The sequence below is a fragment of the Sinocyclocheilus grahami genome, unplaced genomic scaffold, assembly GCF_001515645.1.
Source record: "Sinocyclocheilus grahami isolate Dianchi unplaced genomic scaffold, SAMN03320097.WGS_v1.1 scaffold1982.1, whole genome shotgun sequence".
NCBI classification, from domain to species: domain Eukaryota; kingdom Metazoa; phylum Chordata; class Actinopteri; order Cypriniformes; family Cyprinidae; genus Sinocyclocheilus; species Sinocyclocheilus grahami.
The window spans coordinates 86,006-108,168 of NW_015507161.1; the positions used below are offsets into that span (position 1 = coordinate 86,006).

Below are 22,163 nucleotides of genomic sequence, written 5' to 3' on the forward strand. Positions count from 1 at the left end.
TCTTTTCCTTAAAAACATCACATTTCCTTCCATTTGCATTGCACCATTTTAACATAAACTAGTAAGCTGATGCATATCTGTCAGTCATTAATATATTCAACGGGCAAGAAAAGGGTGATATTTTTCTAAATTAAAAAATAAACTAAACTTCAAATGCACTTTTTTTTTTGTTTCGGTTTGATTTTATTAAAATAATTGTATGTTCAAAACACATCTAGGCTATTCCAGTTGCTTAGAATCACCATAAATCTGTTTATTGTGAAATCAATTACATTTATTCAGTTGAAAGATTAGATTGGGTTTGATTCAACTTTATTGTCATTGTGCAGAGTACAAGTATAGAACATGGTTAAAATATGGTTAGCTGTTGAACAGACAATATTCAGGTAAAATATAAGATTGAAACATCAGATTTATTGGGAAAAAAACATATATATATATATATATATAGTCATGGTTGGTGTGTATTTAAAACACATTCAGTTTATTAGTACTATTACAGAAATGTTACCGGTTCATGTAGTTCATCTTTTAACGTGTGTTATGAAACCGCAGCGATTGATTTTATTGATTTTGAATTAAAATTTGGACAGCCTTTAGTTTATAGCGAGACTCGAGGCATCAGTGTCGAGGACGTCCAGTAGTGTGTTACTCGGTGCGCATGGTTACTTCCGGCGCAGACCGGAAACAGATGGTTTCTGGAGGTGACCGAATGGCAGTGTGCAGAACTGATTTGATTTCTCCATTGTAAGCCAAATTATAATTGGTCAGTGTTTGGAAGTTAAACAGTTTTTGCTGTCCAATCACACAGCACACTACAGGCCTATTGAGGCCACACCCCCTACATAACATGAACAGATCATTTATTAAATCCTGCTCACAAAATATACAAATGTCCATCTTGGTAAGTATTCATGTAAATTACATGAATATTACAAAAAAAAATTGTTTAAAACTTCCTTGTGCTCTGTGTAATATACTGTGCAAGAAAATTTGGCTATACCATTGTATAAACAAATACACTGATACAAATACACAAACCATAGACTGGAACAAACATTTAGGTGAGATAATAATAAAACAGAAGTCTGGGGGATTCCCCTGCATTTTCTCTGAAGCCACACTTGCTGCATTTGAGCCTAAAGACTACATCTAAGTTTTGATATTATAAATATATTTGATCTATGGGATTCAAGTTTTAACTAGTAAATACCAAAAAGTGTTTATACAGTAGCTAGCTAACCAGTAAAATCAAGATATGACAAATCTAAGCGATATTTCATTGACAATTTACGAGGTATAAACTAGCTCAAGCTGTGATGCTCTTTCTGCCAGTTTTCTGTTATCATACAGAAGTACAGTACTGGTCAAAAGTTTGAAAACATTGCATATCTTTTACTCATCAAGCCTTCATTTATTTGATCAAAAATACAGAACAAAACAGTAACAATAAATCCTGAAAAAAGCATCACAGATGAAGCCCAAAATCCCAAAATGTAATTCTTTAAATTTGTATTAGTTTGCATGCATGTGAGCCTATGATCAACAAGATGTTTATATTTATGTTTCTATATGATAGTTTTCTAAATTTCCAATTAATTCCCCAAAAAATCCCAAATTTCAAACTTGGAATATTTCCAAAATTCCCCAGACGAAGTTCCCATGGAAAGTTTCCAGAAATGTTCCGCCCCTTAGCAACCCTGCTAACAAATAGCCATTTCATAAATGTATTAGTTTAACACTGTAACAAATTGATGTAATTTGTATATGCAATTCAAATAATTTATTAATTTATCATTTATTTATAATATATATAAATAAAGGTTTGAAAACTTTTTTACCCTTTGATGCCAAATGCTCGAACCTGGTTAAGGTCGACCTGTCATATCTTGTTCACTCTGTAATATAATAATACCACAAGGATGAACATGATGTATCGTTGTAGTTGGTGTTTTGTGAAACTCGCGTTCATTGCGTTGTGTTATCAGAAATGGTGGCGACGCAGGAGCAGATGAATCTGGCCATGCTGCCGGTGGAGCAGCGCGATTACTGCTCACACTACCTGCTCAAACTCCTCAAGTGCAAGAGAGACAATTTCCCCAACTTCCTAGCCTGCAAACACGAGAGACACGACTGGGACTACTGTGAACATCAGGAGTAAGACACACTGCTGGAGTCAGCACTCATTCAGACAAATCCACTCTTTTAGGTGCACTACTGCAGATGTAGACCGTGTCACTGGTTTCTCCATTAAGATGTTTTTAATGGATTTCATCTATATTTCCTTCCAATAGTAATTCCATTAATTTATTTGGCTTGAATGAATGTAATTTCTGCTGGATTAATTATTTAGATGAGCAAAGTTTTAGAAGGTTTTAACAATTCCCTGAATATTTATTCTTTCTTACTTTCATCACAAAGCTTAATAATTTATCCTTTTTAATAATACAAGTCTTAAAAGTTCAAATATTGTAATTATTAAAACATGATCAATTGTAATTGAATTATTTTATTACTAAAGTCCTCTGTTTTGAAAGTGTAATTGTAAGTGGGTCCACAACCGTTACGTAAAACAAATCATCACGGTTCATACTGTGCTGATCACCAGTTATGCAAAAAGTAATTTTTTCTTGCTCAAAATTTGTTTTGGTGAATTTTAAAAAATATGTTTGTCTTATTTCCCCTTCTTCTTTGCAGTTATGTGGAAGTCCTCTGTTTTGAAAGTGTAATTGTAAGTGGGTCCACAACCGTTACGTAAAACAAATCATCACGGTTCATACTGTGCTGATCACCAGTTATGCAAAAAGTAATTTTTTCTTGCTCAAAAATTTGTTTTGGTGAATTTTAAAAAATATGTTTGTCTTATTTCCCCTTCTTCTTTGCAGTTATGTGATGAGGATGAAAGAGTACGAGAGAGAGAGAAGACTGAACTTGAGGAAAAAGAGGTTCGAGGCAAATGCAGCATAAATATCCCACACTCATCTTCATTTCTCCATCAGTTTCTCCTGTTTCCGTGTATATAAATAGCTCTCTCAATAATAAAGATTTTCTTGTGAGCTCTCAAAACACGAATGGAGCATTTTCTTAACCCAGGTGTACCTGAATGCACTAAATAATACAAGCAAGTACATTTGTAGTACATTCTTATTTTTGTGCTAAATACAATTGTATTACAAATACACTAATTAAAAGTATATTTCTGCTTCAGTAGTACTTCAGTGCAATTGCAAAATGATACAAAATACTGCTGATATTTAAGTTCATTTTTAGTGCATTGAAAAAAAGTATAGTATCGCAAAAATATAGAGGACTTTTATTAGTGTATTTCTTAAAAGTGTGCTTTGAATGATTTTAAAAATTGTTCAAGGTTAGAACACTGTTATACAGCTATCTATAGTTAAGTTTATTTAAAATATATTAGTAAGTACATTTTCCCAACTGTGCTGCTTAAGCACACTTAATATAAATACACTAATTAGCACTAACACTTAAATTGACTTTAAGTGTAGGCAGATAAAGTACCAAAAGTGTTTTATAAGTGCATTACTTTAAAGTGCGCTATGATCACTTTACATACAATTTCAGTGGATTTTTATATATACTATTACCATTTGTATTTTCATGAAAAGTACAGTAGAAATGTATTACAAGTAAAACTCTATAGGTTACTGTGCTTAGGCTACTATAAATGCACTAATAATAACACATGATTGGATTATTCCTTCATACGTGTGTATATGTGTACCAAAATTCACAATTTTAACAGTAATCATACTTTTAGAATAAAGTACTCAACGTGCTATATTGTCAATGTGGAAAAAGTGCTACTAATGACATGGTAATAATAAACTTGTACTATTTAAAGATATATTAGTTAAGTATATCATATAAAGGGAATGTTAACAATTACAATACATTTGAAATTTAATTTATACAAACATGTGGGCAATACATTATAAATATTTTTATAATATATTAATTTGATAATTACTAAGTGTATTTTCTATGTATGATGAGTATATTTAAAAGTTTATGAAAGATGGTATATATTAAGTACAAAATTAGTTTGCGAAAATAGATCTCTTTTAAGTACGTTATTGAAGCGTACTGAAATAAGCTGTATTTTACTGCACTTTTTTTATTCACCTGGGAAAACACAGGGATGCATATGAGCAAAGACTTTTATCCGAGAATTGAACGGTGTTATGTTGCACAACCAATCTAGCAGAATGTAATAAAACACTTCTTGAATTCCATAGCATGTATTATAAATGTAAATGGACAAAGCACACGCCAATGACAGTGTTTTTTATTTTATATAAATTGTTAGGTCAACTAAACAGTTCTGACATCTGCAGTCTGTGCCAAGTTACCTTTAGCTTCACATGTAATCGCACACAGGACACTAGTCTCTACAGGTTACTTCCGGTCCTCTTGTTAGTGTTTTGGTTACTGAGTGACAAGCAGAACTAAACATCTTTACTGAAGTCACAGCCATCACTTTGTCAGTGCATATCAGAGATCTCAGTATATGTAGTGCACTCGAAATACAGGATGATTCCCAGCAGCTGAGCACAAACGAGATACAGAGGAGGAAATACTGTAAATACAAGTACATGTTGGACCAGTTCACCTCTTTTAAAGCTTTTTAAAGGGATAGTTCATCCAAAAATTTAAATTTACTTTTAAATTTTTTCTAAAATTCCTCGAGTTTCCTTCTTCTGTTGAACATAAAAGATACTTGGAAGAATTCTGGTAATCAAACAGTTGCTGGTAGCCATTGACTTCTATGGGAAAAGATTCTATGGAAGTCAATGGCTACCGGCAACTGTATTCTTTTATCTGTATCCAATATTCTTCAAAATATCTTCTTTTGTTCGTAACAACTTGAGGGTGAGTAATGATGAAAAATTTATTTTCATTTTTAGGTGAACTACCTCTTTAAGATGTTACATGACAAGATGGGGGAATCTAATGAAGAAACGTCCATGTTTGGGGGACATTATTTTGCTGTAAGTAGATGACCATTAAAGGATTGGCATTGACATTTCAATTGCCCTTCATTAATGTAATGAAAAAAAAATGGCATTGTCCAGACACGATTTTATTACAATCATCAATTCTGGACAATAAGCAACATTTTTTCACATCACAGCAGCTAATGAAAATGAAATTAAATTGAGGGTGTTTAATAATCATGTCAAAAAATCTATTTTCTTTGTGCAAAAGTTCTTATTTCTTTCTTTTGAATGACTGGATTGTGATCCGGACATGCTCTTGACCGTTTTCATGAGATTTCCCCAGATGATAGATATCATCCAAACCATAGAAGGCGCAATGGAGCTCCTGGAGGTTCTGGCTCTGAGCTGACTTTATTCTTCAGAGTCAGTCCCTTCCAGGCGATGAGCAAATGCAGGAAAGATGCATGTGAAACGAATGGAGGCGGGACATGGACACAGTATAAAAGAGATGATAAGGGGAGGATGAGAGGAGAGAAGAGGAAAAGGTTAAAAAGACGAGGGGAACACTGTGTGACTCTGTCCTACAGGATGAAGGGCAGGATGGGCGAGCGCAGCGTGGGATAGTCGCGGAACTCCTTCAGGTAGCTGCGGTGCTTTCCTTTGGCCCACACGGTCATCTGAATGAAGCCCACCAGCGTGAAGAAGGCCACGGGCAGACACTGGGTCATCAGAGTGAAGCCCAGCCACGAGCCCAGCTGCGTTTACACACACAGATCAGAGATAAAAAACATACTCCAGCCACAATATACACACACACACACACAATACAATACAACAGAACCAAACAAACTGAAAATGGGTGAAAGATCCAGGCCATATTTCAACCCAAAAATCTAAATCAAACATTTCCTTAAAGGGGTCATATGATGCGATTAAAATTTTTCCTTTCTCTTTGGAGTGTTACAAGCTCTTGGTGCATAAAGAAGATCTGTAAAGTTGCAAAGAATAAAGTCTCAAATCCAAAGAGATATTCTTTATAAAAGTTAAGAGTCAGCCACACCTACCTAAAACGGCTCGTTCTAACACGCCCCCACATATCTACGTCACGATCTGTATTGCAGTAATAAAAAAAATCTGTAATTTAAGATATATGTTCCATGGTCACCATGGACCACAAAACCAGTCTTAAGTGTAAATTTTAATAGGACAATATTTGGCCGAGATACAACTATTTGAAAATCTGGAATCTGAGGGTGCAAAAAAAATCAAAATATTGGGAAAATCACCTTTAAAGCTGTCCAAATAAAGTTCTTAGCAATGCATATTTCTAATGAAAAATTAAGTTTTGATATATTTACAGTAGGAAATTAACAAAATATCTTCATGGAACATGATCTTTACTTAATATCCTAATGATTTTTGGCATAAAAGAAAAATCGATAATTTTGACCCAAACAATGTATTGTTGGCTACTGCTACAAATATGTGTGTGTGTAAATAAGGTATACAAATACACGCACCTTATATATTGCAACATGTACTAATATATTTTTTTAATCAAAACCTGTATATGTAAATATTGTTTAATGAGCCTGAGCTAACATGAACTAACAATGAACAGCTGTATTTTTTTATTAACTAACATTAACAAAGATCATTAACAATGAACAATACATTTGTTACAGTATTTATTAATGCTAGTTAATGCAATAACTAAGGACTGCTATTGTTAAGTGTTACCAGTTTTGGGAAAAGGGTTGTCATGACAATAAGTATTCACATATAATAATTAATGTGAATTTTCACAATGCATTAAAACAAAAAACAATGGTAGATTGCATTAATGCAATTTTTCTTTTGGTTTTGAGGTTAGTAATATGAATTTCCTTTCATGAGTGTGGCATCTGACCTCATACGTGTAGTTGGGGCAGGAGACCAGCAGGAAGATCCAAGTAAAGGGGTTTTTAGTCGGATATGGGATCTTCCTGGTCTTAGATCCTGCAGAAAGATAAAAAAGCATGATTTTTGGCAGTCTAATCACAGATTGAGTGTAAATTACAGATTTCGCTGTGGGATTGTACCTGGTGGTCGAAGGTTTCTCAGGGCAATGTGGATGGAGAAGTTTCCAATCTGACAGAACTGCGACCATAAAGAGATCATTAGACCTGTTAGTCAGTTTATCATCATTCAGCATGCTGTATAAAAACAGATCTCACCAGGAACACGGTTAGGGCCAGTCTGATCTGCTGTTCTCCGTAGACTGCAACACAAACATGAGCTGAATACACATTTTGTATCTGCACACAGGCAACAGCTTTAAGAAATCTTTTGTACCAACATCAATTCGACTTTTAAACATGTAATTTATACATGTAACCCCTTGTTGGTTATGGTTGTTATTGTGGCTTGTAATGTTGGTTTTTATCTTTGTTTATGTGGATTTTTATTATGCAATGTAATGTTGATCAGTGTATGTGTGGGATTCAGGGTCCAAGACAAATTTCCCCATGCACTGGGAACAATAAAGTGTACTGAATTGAATTAATGTCTCTGAAAGACGTCTATTCGCTTTATTTGATCCAAATTACAGTAAAAGAAAGAATATTGTGAAAGATCACTGCAATTTAAAAGCACATTTTTGTATTTGAATATATATGTTAAAACGTAATCTATTCCTGTGATGCAAAGCTGAAAGTGTATGAATGCGTGTGAACTCACTGGGTGGCGTGTACAGCGGGTGGTTGATGTAATAAGCCATCCAAGCTGCAAATCCCCAGTAGTACGTGCAGTTCTGCAAACCACACACCGAAATATTACTGCAAAGGTCCAATAATACCTAAAACATATTATTCTGACATACGCCAAAGTGACAGGCCCAAACACTGTATTAATAACAAACTGCATAAACCACATCTGAGAAGCGGCTGGGTGGCTGAATGTAAAATGTGACGTTTCTAGACTTCTGGTATATTCAAAAACATGTTTTTCTCTCTCTATATTAGAAGTCACGGCTCGACATGCTCAAGCTGTGATTTCACTCGTTTGCGCTCATAATTAATTGCCAGATTCAGTAAGACTTATTTCCAGCACTTTCTACAGTGTTTCTTAGAAACAGCCATCTATTCTTATTATTGTTATGCTTAGCACAGGCCGAGTTCAGGATGTACGGTCTATTATTGTCTGGAACAAATTCAAAGCAATTAGAAGAATAAAAGCAAGTTTTGCATAAAGCACAATTTAATTGGTCATTAGTAATCCCCTCTCTGACAATGCGTTTATATTTGACAGTGTATAAAACATCTAAAGAAAGATGACACTTTTTTTATGTCTCTATGTGCAGATGTATTTACATCCATTACGAGAAGCGTTTCTCTCACCTTGAAGATGTTGCGCAGAGGCATAGTCCCGTGCGAGAAGCGATGGACGAACAGCGTTTCCAGGAGTCTCTTCACGTAGTGGAAGGAGTGACACATACACGCCAAACTAGAACAATAAAAACACTCAATTACCCATCAGCCCTCTGAAGCAGTCAATCATTTTACTGTGCAAAATGTCACAGAGAGAGACACCAAACAAACTGTCTTTACATAGAACGCTAACTTTTTCCATGATTAGCATTAAAGAGATCAAAGATGTGTCTTTATTGTCACGACACGATTACAAACGGTAAAATGTTTCTGCACTTACTGTACAACCCAGTGTTTGCTGGTGGTAAAGTCATATTTAGGCGCATAAATAAACGGGACTCGGAAGTAAAACATGAGATAGATGAGCAGCGGGCCGGCGTACTCCGTCAGAAACACCTGAGAGAGACACAGCGACAGTACAGAAGCGTTAGAATGCGCTCATGAACTCTTACATGCTCAGTTCCTCTGCTGTAGGAAGTGCAGTCGTGTTTCCAGGTTATAAATATCTCATGCGCTCACAGAGATAATGTGACAGACACTAAACGGACTGGTTAAGAGGGACACATTAACACACAGCCGGATAAACACTGACATTAAACACATATAATACACATAACTGAGTCAAACTATGACGTTAGACACTAGCTCTCACTGAAGTTTATCAAAGCAGCCAGGAAACATCAGAACACCAATACAGCACTTGTTTTACACACTCTCCAGAACATAAAATCACGCTTTTTTTAATCATGTGATGTGCTGCTGCAAATATATTACAATATTCCAAAGGGACTTATATAACGCAATTAATGTCATGTGTTTGGATTCATCGTGAATGAGAGAGACTGGAGATTTGATTTATATTAAATGTATTACATTAAAAGGATTTGTTGTGTAGTGAGAAGATCTTATAGTAGAAGTTCATAGCTTATGGTCTAGCCGCAAAAGTTTAAATGTTTCAGTGTAACCTAAGCACAAACTGTATCCAAACTGTGCGTGTGTGTGTCTATGCGTCTGTCTGTGCGTGTGTGTGTGTGTGTGTGTTTATGTGTGAGTGTGTTTGTCTGTCTGTGCGTGTGTGTCTATGTGTGTGTGTTTGTCTGTCTGTGCGTGTGTGTGTGTGTCTGTGTGTCTATGCGTGTGTCTGTCTGTGCGTGTCTGTGTGTATGTCTGTGCGTGTGTGCGCGTGTCTGTGTATGCGAGCGCGCGCGTGTGTGTCTGTGTGTGTCCATGTGCGTCTATGTGTGCGTGTGTCTGTGTGTGTGTGCTTGTCTGTGCATGTGTGTGTCAGTGTGTCTATGTATCTGTGTGTGTGTCTCTGTGTGTGTTTGTGCGTCTCTGTGTGTGCGTGTGTCTCTGTGTGTGTGCATGTGTGGTCTCTCACCGTGACCCAGCTGATCTGGGCCCCCAGGTCTCTGAAGTAGAAGGTAGCTGTGGTTCCCACAGGCAGGTGCTGCAGCACATCCTCGTCCTTCAAAGATTTTCCCTCTGCACAATAAACCCATAACGCATCAGCTCATGCCAACTAACAGAAACCGTCATCTACTGTACAATGGTGCACCACGGAAATCTAACAGAAAGGTCTCCAACACATTCTATTTATAATAACTTGACCACAAGTACCATAATGTTTTGATTTTGCTGCTAATCTTAGCAAACAGAGACCTACAGCACAGACAACGTATATAATCTTAAAGAAATAGCAGGAACTTCACAGCATCAATCTCTTATGCTGTCAAAAGATCATGTCCAGATAATGGACTCATATTAAACCAATTTTAATACGTACTGGGATCCAAACGAATGGATTGCCGGGCCGGATACCACTGAGGGTCTGAAACAAACACATGAAATACAAGAAAACAATTACAGTACTGTAATGCACACATTTTAAACATACTGTACACGTTTGTTCAAACGTTTTGGTAAGGTAAGGTATTTTTGAAAAATTTATTCTGCTCACCAAGGCTGCATTTATTTAATCAAAAATACAGTAAAAAAAAAAAACAATACTGTGAAATATTACAATTTTTAGCATCTCTACCAAAAAAAAACAGCATGTATTTGAAATGGGGGGGTGACCTTTTGAACGGTAGTGTACATCTCAGGGTTCACCTATTTTTGTACCCTTACAAACTTTTCACTGTGACATTATTTTCAAGACAAGCAAGCACATTTTCCCAGTGACTAAATGAATACATGATTTTGATCAATTAGGCTCTTAAAAAAACCTTAAACATATCAAATAACACAGCTTCATTAGCCGAGTGAAGATCAGAGACTCTTTTATACTCACGACTCTTGTGGAACATGGACTTGATTTCCCCGATAGTGGCATTGGGCTCAACCTGCCAATCAAACAAACACCAGTTTAGAGCATGTGTGTGTGTGTGTGTGTGAGAAATGATGGATAAATTTAGCTACAATCCCCAGACGATGTGGCTTTAGTACAGCAGCTGCTCTGAGAGACACAAAACACCAAACAAACAAACCCACCAACACAAACACAGCTAACAGACCAGACCTCCCAAAAGACCTAGAGGTCCCCCGAAACAGCCGGGAGATTTTAGAAATCTGCAGCCTTATAAAAAATCTCCAAAAAACTGCTTTATCTGATGATTATGCGTTTCTTTCAGTAGACTGTAGCAAAATAACTACTGTATGTGAGAGCAACCGAAAGCATAAACAACTGACCCAGTGCGTAAAACATACAGTAAGGAAACCATTTCCAGATTTATGATTATTTCTCTCTTTAATAATTCAAAAACCTAATGAATGAACACACAAAACCTCAGCTGTGACATAATATGCTTAGCGATGCATTTATCATCATAAACTTCTGAATGCAATACACCTTGAAGCCCCGTGAATAAACGCAATGGCATTTTCTGTGAATGTTTTCATGAAGTATAAATTTAAATAATTTATATTAAAGCATCTGCTGAGCCGATAACTCCTTTTCCCTCCAAAAACCTTTCAATCTTCAGTTGTTTGGAGCTACTCTCTAGGAATCTTTCCTTCTGTGTATGACGTCATCATCACAGGCTTCCATTCCTCTGTGATGTCATGACGACACAGTGACATCACAGGGGAAGCGGCGGCTAATCCGAGGACAATCCCGCAGCGCGGCTCCTGGCATTCTCCAGGCTTCATTACAGACACCTCCTTACAGGAAGACCTCGAGCCCCCAGACGCTCCACAACCCTGAGTTTCTATAGATAGCAGCACTCTAGGGATGAGGATTTTAAAGTGGGAAAAGCGTGTGCAACATGACCAAGAGTAATTAAAGAGCGAATCGACTGAAGCTAATGGTTACAAGGCAGTATCTGTAAATGAATCGTTGATAACCAACATTGATTTGAGGTTAAAAAACGTTTCTATTGAGTTATTCACACTTTTTAATTGCAGTTTAGCTTTTCTGTAGCTCATAAATTGCTCTGCAGCACATTGTTAAATAAAACTGAAGCTAAAACCATTAAAAAACATTTCAGTTTCTCGAAATAAACATTAACTGATTTTATAAAAATGTATTTAACTTCACGTGGATGCCAAGAATACATTTCTAATTTTCATTTAGTTCAAGTCAAAGTACTAAATAACTCATTAATAAAAACACATCTAAATTACTGAAACTTAAAATAAAATAAAAGCAGAAAACTAATTTAAATAAATAATAAAAATTACTAAGCTACATTAAATTAAAATACAATAAAATAAAATTTAATAAAAATTTAATTAAATTAATTTTAGCAGACGCTTTTATCCAAAGCGACTTACAGTGAGTTCAGGCTATACATTTGTTATCAGTATGTGTGTTCCCTGGGAACTGAACCTACGACCTTTGCGCTGCTAATGCAATGCTCTACCACTGAGCCACAGGAATATATATATTAACATATATGAAAACAAAATACTATATAAATACAAAATAAGCATTAACTGACGTTGTATTTTATAAAAATGTACACTAGTCAACATTTGAAGTGGATCAAAAGCTTTCAAAGTTGCGTTCTTGTCTTAGGACAACTTTGATGAGCTTTTTTGATCCACTTCAAATGTTGACTATTACATTTTATTTCACGTGGATGCCAAGACCACCTTTCAAATGTATTTATTTCAATTCAAAGTACTATCAAATTAATTCATAAAAATGAAAAACTGACAAAAACTAATCTAAATTACTGAAACTTTAAGTTAGAAATAAAATAAAAACAGAAAAGCTCATTTAAATAAATAAAAAAAATGACTATAGTATATTAATGATACTAAAATAACACTGCTGTGGCATCACAAATAAACTTTTCACAGCACAGACATCCCATGACTTTTAATTAAGATGAAGTTGCATGTGTATATTTATCCGAGAGAAAATGCAGTGTAAAACAGTTTAAGATGATTTAGAGTCGAGTAATGCATGCAGTGAAAATGAAGGTAAAACCTTTCCTACCTTGTCCAGGAAGCAGAGCTTGTCCTTTGTCTTGGCGTCCAGAATCTCCACCTCGAAAAAGACCACAGCTTTCTTAGTCTTTTTAGTGGGTTTGCGTTTGGCAGGAGTGGGGGGTCCGGGTGCTGCTACCACGGCTCCGTTCTGAGCCTTTTTGGGCTGCGTGGCCTCTAAAGCCAAGGTATCCATATTGTCTGTTTTATTTGTCCACTTTCTCTGAGTTAACTGCTTTCCTCTTTTAGTCCCTCTCTCACCTCCGAAAACGAGTGTGGGACAGGAGCTTCACTGTCAGCTGTGGAAATAAATCTCTCTGTCTGTGCCCCCACCCCTCCCTCTCTCTCTCTCTCTCACTCTCTCCCTTTCTTTCTTTAACTCGACCCTCCCATGTCTGTGTTGTCACCCTCTTGTTCATCGACACATTCGGCCCACGACCCCCTAAAAACACATGCAATCAAATCAACAAAACTTGTATCGCTTTCTCTCACTCACATTAACTTTATTCTCTTTTTTTCTCTTTTTCTTCTGAACCTCCAGAGGAAACGTGACCCCTCCCCAGTCCTCCCAGTATGTGCTAATTATAACTGGCCTTATGGATGCACACATGCACACACACACACACACACACACAAACGTAACAGAGTCCAGTCATCTCCTCATCTAGAGACAACCAATATTTACACAAACCCAACTACATCACATACAGAGTGACTTTACAGACCATTTAAATTTGCACCCTTAAGCTGGGGTGCATCTGCCATAATGTACAAATTATTCTCCAAAAAAAAAACCTGGGCGTGCGCATGCATACATACATATATATATATATACACAGTGTTGGGGAAAGTTACTTTTAAATGTAATGCATTACAATATTGCGTTACTCTATAAAAAAGTAACTAATTACATTACTTAGTTACTTTTTATGGCAAGCCCTGTCCTATAATCTGGACAGGGCTTGCTTGTTTGTTTTTAAAATAAAAAAAAAAAGTAGTTATATTTTTGGCAAATATAAAAGCCTTTTCACACCAGAAGTGAAATTAATCCCCTCAGGCTGAAGGGAAAGTACATTTACGTCCGTAGCGTAGAATGCAGAAGAAGAAATTTCAACACACTTCAGCAATAAAAAAAGTACGGTTGAACTGGATCATCGAAGGTCAGAAGCAAATAGAATGGGATTAAATACAAAAAGGATATATGTGTTTAACATTTAATTATTGCAGGTTTGCATCATATTCTGAGTTGCATTATTTTTATTCATTTTGAGGAATACCGAATCAGTTGCATATATATACACACACACATACATATACAGTGGGTACGGAAAGTATTCAGACCCCCTTAAATTTTTCACTCTTTGTTATATTGCAGCCATTTGCTAAAATCATTTAAGTTAATTTTTTTCCTCAATGTACACACAGCACCCCATATTGACAGAAAAACACAGAATTGTTGACATTTTTGCAGATTTATTAAAAAAGAAAAACTGAAATATCACATGGTCCTAAGTATTCAGAGCAAAGGTGCTCAGTATTTAGTAGAAGCACCCTTTTGATCTAATACAGCCATGAGTCTTTTTGGGAAAGATGCAACAAGTTTTTCACACCTGGATTTGGGGATCCTCTGCCATTCCTCCTTGCAGATCCTCTCCAGTTCTGTCAGGTTGGATGGTAAACGTTGGTGGACAGCCATTTTTAGGTCTCTCCAGAGATGCACAATTGGGTTTAAGTCAGGGCTCTGGCTGGGCCATTCAAGAACAGTCACAGAGTTGTTGTGAAGCCACTCCTTCGTTAGTTTTTAAGGGGGTCTGAATACTTTCCGTATCCTCTGTATATATATATATATATATATATATATATAATGAAGAGTTTATTTGCAAAAACAGATCTTCGATTTGCCAAAATCATGTTTTTTTATGTTATCATGTTTTTATTGTGTTTTATTGTTAGTTAGCTGTACTTTAAAAAAAAAAAAATTACCTAATCAAAATTACCCAACTGCAGTTTGATTGAGATTAATTGGAATGCAAATTTAAAAAAAGAATTTAAAATAAGAAAATATAAGAAATACTTAAATAAATTACTTACATTTTCATGACAATTAACCAAATCGTCCATTATTATTATTTGCAATAACAACTCTATTGTATAATTTTAAATCGTGATAAAGTATGGTGATAAATTATGCAGATGTATGTTTGTCGGCAGCGCGCGCAGTTTTAGGGAGAGGGAGAGAGAGAGAGAGAGAGAGAGATTATTAATAACTTCGAAAGGCATGGGCATTTGACACTGGAGGAAATACCCTGCCAGTGAGAGAAACTCCAACTGAAGGAACTGCGTGGAATACAGCCGACATTACTTTAACGTTTACTTTGAAGAGAAACAGCGCCCCAGAGACGACTTGTTCAACTCCTCCTCGGAGCGTCTGAAGCAGCGCGTGAGTGCCTTCGCGCCGGACACGGACAGAACCAGCAGACATGTATATAGTTTTGATAACATGTGGAATTAGGTCGGTTGTGTGTCTTTCTTAGTTTATTTCTTAATGTATTAGCTACTTAAATGCTATGGTTTACGTCCCTGAGAGAAACCTCTCGGCGTCCTCTTGTCAATTGTATCAGCAGAGACTTTGACCGAAGCTGCTCCACGCGTTCAGCAAGCAAGTGCTACATCAGCATGTGAATGTCTTTAAGAACGACTCATATTCTCTGGCCAGATTTGATGTGCACTGATGGTACATCAACACAGAAACATCCTCTACTTCCGGGTTTATGGAGAGCAGAGCTGTGACTTCATTCTTTACGATCAAACTCACTCACGAGCGTTGACTTAGTCAATATTCACCATCACATCACAGCAAATACTTCTGTTTTTGCTCAGAAAACTTAACTTAATGGTGCTCATTGACACAACTAATGAATACAAGGAGTCATTCCCATTCAAAATGCATCTCGTTTGAGAAAGCCCATTGATGTTTTATGCTTCCCTCGAGGACGAATTATGTTGCAAGCGATATTGCACATACTGTGTCGTGCTAATATGGCACAGGGGTTGTTTGAGACTCTGGGTCGAGGCTGCGAACCGTCCAGGCTCTGCATCATCTGTCATCTAACAGATCGCTTTATTCATTATTCTTCAGACCGGTTAGGCCGAAGTGCTGTCACACTATAGCGAGTTTCTCTAATCTGCAGCCTCAGTCGTGTCATTGTAGCGCGTGCGATTCATTCACTTCAATACGGCACGATCACGTCTCGATCTCAAGAGCATCAGGAAGAGCGTCTCGAAACGCTGATGAAATCTGAAAACCAGTAACAATGTCTTACCTCGTAATGCTTCATGTTTGAATGGCTTATCCCAGCCAGGTGAGAGACAAGCGCGAGGCCCAATCAAGATGCCGCACATCCAGTGGCCAGAGAGTGATGAGCGCGTGCCAACACACACAGAGACCTGCGCTCGAGCTTGTCATTGGCTGAAACGCATCAGAGACGCCTTTTTTGTATTTCTATATATATATATATATATATATATATATATGGTTGTATGCGTGTATAAATACCAAGCAAATTGAAAATGTGTTTGAAACCATATATATATATATACTGTATATATTAGGAGAAGGCCTGATCACATTTATTATACACACACACACACTCACACACACACTCTCACACACACACACACACACAAATTGTCTTGATGAGAAACAAAATAGAGGCATTCTAATAAATGTATTTTATAACTCAGTAACTTATAATTAAGTTGTTAGATTATTAAACAATTATTATTCAACAAATTAACTTGACATCATACATTTTAGAGAAAAAAGTAAGATAAATAGACACAAAGAAAGTTTCAGATCTATTTTAACATATCTTACATATAACATATAAGAAAGTAAGTAAATAAATCAATTTAATGGACAAAAAAGTACACACTAAAAGAATCAAATCTTTCTCTTGATAGAGTAGGTCACTCGGTCAGAGATGTAAATATGGCATATTTAAATGAGAAGCGTCCGTCACGCAAATGTGTTTAAATATATGTGTGTGTTCAATTGACAGTTTCTTGTAGGGATGGGCGATACCACTTATTTTGTTTTCGATACGATACCGATATTTTTCAAGGCAGTATCACCGATACGATACTTCTGAACTAAATACGCATAAAATGCAACCTTTTTATTCTGACAGTGCATGATTTCTATTAACATTACAGAACAGAACATGATCAGTATTATCTTTCAACGTTCAGTTTAAATAACAGTAATTGCACAAACTATGTAGGCTACAATTTCAGTTTGTTTATTGTGAAATAACTCTGTCCTTCTGTCCTCTGATAAGCATTGTTCAGGACTGCTGTTCCCAAAAGCTTTAATGCTTTCTTATGATGCTTTTGGGAGCCGCAGCACAGTTTGAATGCACTGTCAGCAGTGAGTGAACGCTCTCTCTGTGTGATGGAGAAGTTCTGTCCTGCAACATGTGTGTGTCCAGATGAGCAGGAACAGAGTTATGTCCTACACAATTACTCGCCAACAAAGGTTATTCGTCCAATTCGTATCGATATATCGATACTTCGGATCACGATAATTGTACGCCCATCCCTAGTTTCTTGTAGGAACCGATTTAGTTTCGTGTTCATCAGTGTCCAGCAGCACATCCACGTGGTTCGGGTGTGGAAACAAGCAGCTGACTTTTTTGAGAAATTTCTCGATCTTTCTTTGCGGTTTCAAATAGGGCGGAACCACAGCGATGCAGGGGCATAAAAGCCACCCCAGGTGGATGGGACAACACCTCTCCGGTGAAAGTACTCCGAGATCTGTTTGAAGTTGTTCCTCAACGCTAGAAAGCATTCTCTGAACCCCGCTGTCTGACTTCTGGAGAATATCGACCTAAAAACACGCTCGATGGTGAAGATGGGGAGGGATTATTACAGTGTGCTGGGAATACAGCAAGGCGCATCCGACGATGAGATCAAGAAAGCGTATCGCAAACAAGCGCTCAGGTACCACCCGGACAAAAACAAGTCACCCGGCGCCGAGGACAAGTTCAAGCAGATCGCGGAGGCTTACGACGTTTTGAGCGACCAGAAGAAGAAAGACGTATATGACAGATTTGGTGAAGAAGGTGAGTAAAACGATGCAGCCTTGTGGGGCTTTTGCGCCGTGCCTGATGATAGAGATAGAGATGGGGAGAATTTAAGACACACTTTTAGCAATTCGTGTTAAATAGTGCACATCTTAAACTATCGTGTCTATGTTTGTTCAGAGATTATATGAGCTCACTGACTGGGTCAGGCTTTTAATCTGTATGAGATTCTGCTTATAGTGCGCGATATTTAATGTAAATGACTATAGTATATTCTTCATGTTAAAGGGATAGTTCACCCAAAAATGAAAATTCTGTCATCATTTATTCACCCTCATGTCGTTCCAAACCTGTATGAGTTGCTTTCTTATGTTGAACACAAAAGAAGATATTTTGAAGATTGCTGGTAATCAACCAGTTGGTGGTTCCAAATACTATGGAAGTCAATGGTTACCAGCAATCTTCAAAATATCTTCTTTTGTGTTCAACATAAGAAAGCAACTCATACAGGTTTGGAACGACATGAGGGTGAATAAATGATGACATGATTTTCATTTTTGGGTGAACTATCCCTTTAATAAGTTTGTTTTGTACAGTTACGTTAAATAGACACGATTTGTTATGCTGCATTCTGATTGGCTACCTGAGTGGGGCTTTGTGGAACGCCTCGCGCTTGCTGGAAGATTCTGATGGTCACGTGGTAGAAAGAGGCGGGGCGTTTGCGTGCTGTCAGCAGTTCTGCGCGTGTTTGGGTTGTGGCCCATTCCAGAAATTTTGAGCAACCCTAGACTTGTTTTTTTTTCAAGAAGAAAATGCAGGGGAGAGCTGGGCACAACCTAAGACATTTTGACTTTCTCAGTTTGTGAAAATCCACATGGGGTTCAGAGTATAATTATTTAGCCACAGTAATTTCACACCTGTCTAGTACAAATATGTCACTTTGTTTCATAATTAGTGTGTATACGTTTTTCTTTATTTACCCTTAAAAAATGGAAGTCAAATGTAACAACATGCCCCGTAGGATTGTAACATCTGAGGGGCATGTTGTAACATGACCATATGACAATGAAAATATACTAGACAAACTAAAATACTTTGTCAATAAAATAATTAACTTTTTTTTAAATACAATAATGGTGTTTTTTGAGACAATGAACACATTGCAACCTTGCTTGGGACGGCCCACATAAACAATTCAAAAATGCTTTACATTTCTTGAAATAATAATTTCTGAACATTAAACATTGACTGTCAGTCTTTATTCTCCTGTTTCTCGTATAGTGTCTCATTAAAATTCATTAAAGTAAATAGTGTAAATTACATCGCTAATGTCATAGAATAGCATCGTTTAATAAGATTGTAATGCAACGCTCCCCATCTGCACAACTGGAATTTAACACCGGTTAGTGTCTTCTGCTAGTTAGCGAAGCATTAAAAAAACCGATAGATCTAAACTGATAAATAACAGACTGGAGATTAAAATAAAAGCAGATTTGTCTCATTTTAAATGAATACTAAAAACTGAGATGAAAAACTCACTTAAGACAGAAATGTACTTTTACTATGGTAAAAATAAATATTCTGCGATATCTTCAAAATATTTTTATTTTGGAGCACTTTTTTTTTCTCTACATAGTGTTGATGTGGCAACAAGTAAATACCTTCAATTTTGTTATGCTAGCGTGTGTGGAAATATTTAAACCACGTGTGTTACAACTAACCCCGCATTAGTTTGTGCCCCGCGCTCGCCTGCAATACAAAGTATAATCCAAACGATAATGACTATTAAAGACAAGATTTTCCATAAAAAAGGAACTTGTGGCGAATTCCAGTTGGGAGGAATTAAAATTCCCAGCTCTTCTGGGAGGTGTAGTAGTTGTGTAATCAATGTAATGAACCGCTTTAATAGATCGTAAAGCTTTTGGACCGTTGGTGCAGCATTTCTGAGTTGTCTGTGATCTTTATACAACACCATAAAAGTCTAATATGTGAGCTCTTTGTTTGTCATATTCAGGACTGAAGGGAGGCATCCCCGGTGGTGGAGGTGGTGGCGGGAATTTCACCTACACTTTCCAAGGCGATCCTCATGCAATGTTTACAGAGTTTTTCGGAGGACGGAACACTTTCGGACAGTTTTTCGGACGCAACGGTTGCATGGAGGAGGATATGGAAACCGATGACCCGTTTGCCAGTTTTGGCATGGGCAGTTTCCCCCGCTCCTTTAACACGCGCAGTCACGGCGGGAGACTGGAGAAAAAACAGGACCCTCCGGTGACCCACGACCTGAGAGTCAGTCTAGATGAAGTGTTCACTGGCTGCACCAAGAAGATGAAGATCTCACGCAAACGCCTGAACCCCGACGGAAGAACAACGCGCTCTGAAGACAAGATTCTTTCAGTGGAGGTGAAGAAAGGCTGGAAGGAAGGAACCAAGATTACTTTCCCCAGGGAAGGTGATGAGACGCCATCAAACATCCCCGCAGACGTTGTGTTTGTGGTGAAAGATAAACCGCATCCCGTGTACAAACGAGACGGATCAGTCGTTATTTATCCCGCAAAAATTACACTCCGAGAGGTAAGACCGGGATTTTAAGAGTTTCTTTACAAACTCATTTGTAGTCTCTTTGCATCTTTCTAATCCCTTTTTTCTCTATTTTCTCAGGCACTTTGTGGTTGCACCGTCAACGTCCCAACATTGGATGGTCGAAAAATTAAGTTAACCACTCAGGAAATTATTCGTCCCGGGATGAAGCGGCATGTCACTGGGGAGGGTCTTCCTCTTCCGAAATCCCCAGACCGCCGCGGGGACTTGGTTGTCAAATACGAGGTCCTGTTTCCTGAAAGACTGAGTCAAAGTGCCAAAGACACTATCGCAAATGTTTTGCCAGCTTCTTGAGCTGTGTATATTATAACGCTGGAGCCACTGCCATTGGAGATTTTGGTTTCATAGCATTTAAAGATGAATATTTGAGCTCAGCCCAATAAGGTGCCCATTTGCTGCTGCAAAACAAAATTCTGTAACATACTGCCATTGAGAGACTATCTGAACCAAAACATAGCTGGACTGGACTGGTTTATCTATCGGTGTCATGTACATGAACCCATGTTTCCTTTGGGTTTAGTCCAGCACAAAGTCTCTAGCTGTGGCCTCTGGGCCAGTGTTTGGTTGTGCACTACACACATCTAAGTTTACAATGTTGTCTTGTTCCAAAGATGGACAGTAGAGGATGTTGTGTTGTGTGGGGATACATATGGTTTCTTTTCTGACTTGATACCTCAGGAAAGGCTTTCTGTGAAAGCAGCCTGTAATTATTCTTCCATTACAGTTTAATGGAGACGTTTAGTAATGTCATTCACAATGTAGTGCTGGCCCAAAGTGATTCCTGCTTGGATCATCCCTCATCTAAGTGTGTAAATCAGCACATGCAAGAAATCACATAGACAGCAAATTTACAGAAGAAATGTGATTTTTATTTTTTTTTATTATTATTATATATAAAAGTAAAAATAATTACTGATGTCAGTTCATTCCTTACACAAAATGGCATTGAACTGTTTTTCTGTTTTCTTAACCGATGTTATGAATTGTTCTGACTTTTGTCTCTGTGAAATTGAATTTATGTTGCTTCACATTGTTGATATTAAACAGTATGTGGGACACCTAATGTTTTTTCTTTTCTATTCTATAACGCTGCACATTTTGTTTGAAATGTTTTGCATAAAGGCAGTATCTGAACTTGGGTTTGTGTGATACTGTGTTAAGGTACCAAATATTTTTTAACAGAAAATAAGAAAAATTGTTACATTTGCAATTGCGGTTTCAATAAATAGTATTCAAAAATAATTGTAAAATTACATTCTTTAACTTGCTATGAAATTATTTATTTTAAGTATACAGGGCTCTAAAACAATAATAGCATTCCCTTCACCAAAACATTAAGTATTGATAATTGTATAGGTTTATATTGGAGAACTGACATTTGTAAAAAGAAAAAAAAAACAAGAAAAATTTATAGTTGAGACTAATATAACCTCTAAATAATGATAGAATCACTTTTATAATAATGGTACTTCACTCATTTTCTGAACATGATGCTGTGGTCCTCAGTGTTGTTTGGCACAGCAAAGACATCTGAAGAACTTCCTGTACTGCTGCCTGACCTGAACAAGAATGAGACGAGATTCAATTTGAACCTTGGTTAAGAAATAAATCAGAACGTGTCCAGGTTATATTTTAAAATCAAACAAAATCTAAAAGTAAAAAAAAAAAGGTGCATT

The 22,163-nt window shown here is 37.0% G+C and overlaps 3 protein-coding genes across 4 annotated transcripts in view; 2 read left to right on the forward strand and 1 right to left on the reverse strand.

Moving 5' to 3' along the window:
- Positions 1 to 3,066, forward strand: part of LOC107573602 (NADH dehydrogenase [ubiquinone] 1 beta subcomplex subunit 7-like) — a 4,080-nt gene extending 1,014 nt beyond the window's left edge. The window contains exons 2-3 of the mRNA XM_016260031.1: positions 1,989 to 2,157; positions 2,886 to 3,066. Of these exons, the coding sequence (XP_016115517.1) occupies positions 1,989 to 2,157; positions 2,886 to 2,967 (251 nt within the window). The 3' untranslated portion in view covers positions 2,968 to 3,066. The remainder of the gene's footprint in view (positions 1 to 1,988; positions 2,158 to 2,885) is intronic.
- Positions 3,067 to 4,891: 1,825 nt separating this feature from the next.
- Positions 4,892 to 16,247, reverse strand: LOC107573605 (very-long-chain enoyl-CoA reductase). 2 transcript variants are annotated; one of them, XM_016260035.1, is made up of 12 exons: positions 16,126 to 16,247; positions 12,813 to 12,863; positions 10,662 to 10,713; positions 10,155 to 10,199; positions 9,750 to 9,853; positions 8,649 to 8,764; positions 8,339 to 8,444; positions 7,680 to 7,752; positions 7,178 to 7,221; positions 7,043 to 7,100; positions 6,871 to 6,959; positions 4,892 to 5,716 (listed from the first exon to the last, which is right to left on the reverse strand). In XM_016260035.1, exons 1-12 carry the CDS (start codon positions 16,138 to 16,140, stop codon positions 5,543 to 5,545), a joined length of 927 nt encoding a protein of 308 aa, XP_016115521.1. In that variant the 5' UTR covers positions 16,141 to 16,247; the 3' UTR covers positions 4,892 to 5,542. The 2 variants fall into 2 exon arrangements, with proteins under 2 accessions (XP_016115521.1, XP_016115520.1); XM_016260034.1 differs by lacking the exon at positions 16,126 to 16,247 and having other exon boundaries at positions 12,813 to 13,441.
- A 1,213-nt stretch (positions 16,248 to 17,460) lies between these two features.
- Positions 17,461 to 21,383, forward strand: LOC107573606 (dnaJ homolog subfamily B member 1-like). The gene is made up of 3 exons (XM_016260036.1): positions 17,461 to 17,925; positions 19,901 to 20,460; positions 20,548 to 21,383. The coding sequence occupies exons 1-3, from the start codon at positions 17,706 to 17,708 to the stop codon at positions 20,779 to 20,781; spliced, it is 1,014 nt and encodes a 337-aa protein (XP_016115522.1). The 5' UTR covers positions 17,461 to 17,705; the 3' UTR covers positions 20,782 to 21,383.
- Positions 21,384 to 22,163: the final 780 nt, after the last annotated feature.

Bases quoted from the DNA above. Each gene is read 5' to 3' on its own strand.
- LOC107573605 (XM_016260034.1), bottom strand. From the start codon at position 12,998: ATGGATACCTTGGCTTTAGAGGCCACGCAGCCCAAAAAGGCTCAGAAC. The intron at 10,200-10,661 runs GTGAGTATAAAA...TGTTTGTTTCAG, and splicing joins GTCCATGTTCCACAAGAGTC to ACCCTCAGTGGTATCCGGCC. The intron at 7,222-7,679 runs GTGAGTTCACAC...TTTGTGTTGCAG, and splicing joins CCCGCTGTACACGCCACCCA to TCTACGGAGAACAGCAGATC.
- LOC107573606 (XM_016260036.1), top strand. From the start codon at position 17,706: ATGGTGAAGATGGGGAGGGATTATTACAGTGTGCTGGGAATACAGCAA. The intron at 17,926-19,900 runs GTGAGTAAAACG...TGTCATATTCAG, and splicing joins TGACAGATTTGGTGAAGAAG to GACTGAAGGGAGGCATCCCC. The intron at 20,461-20,547 runs GTAAGACCGGGA...CTATTTTCTCAG, and splicing joins CAAAAATTACACTCCGAGAG to GCACTTTGTGGTTGCACCGT.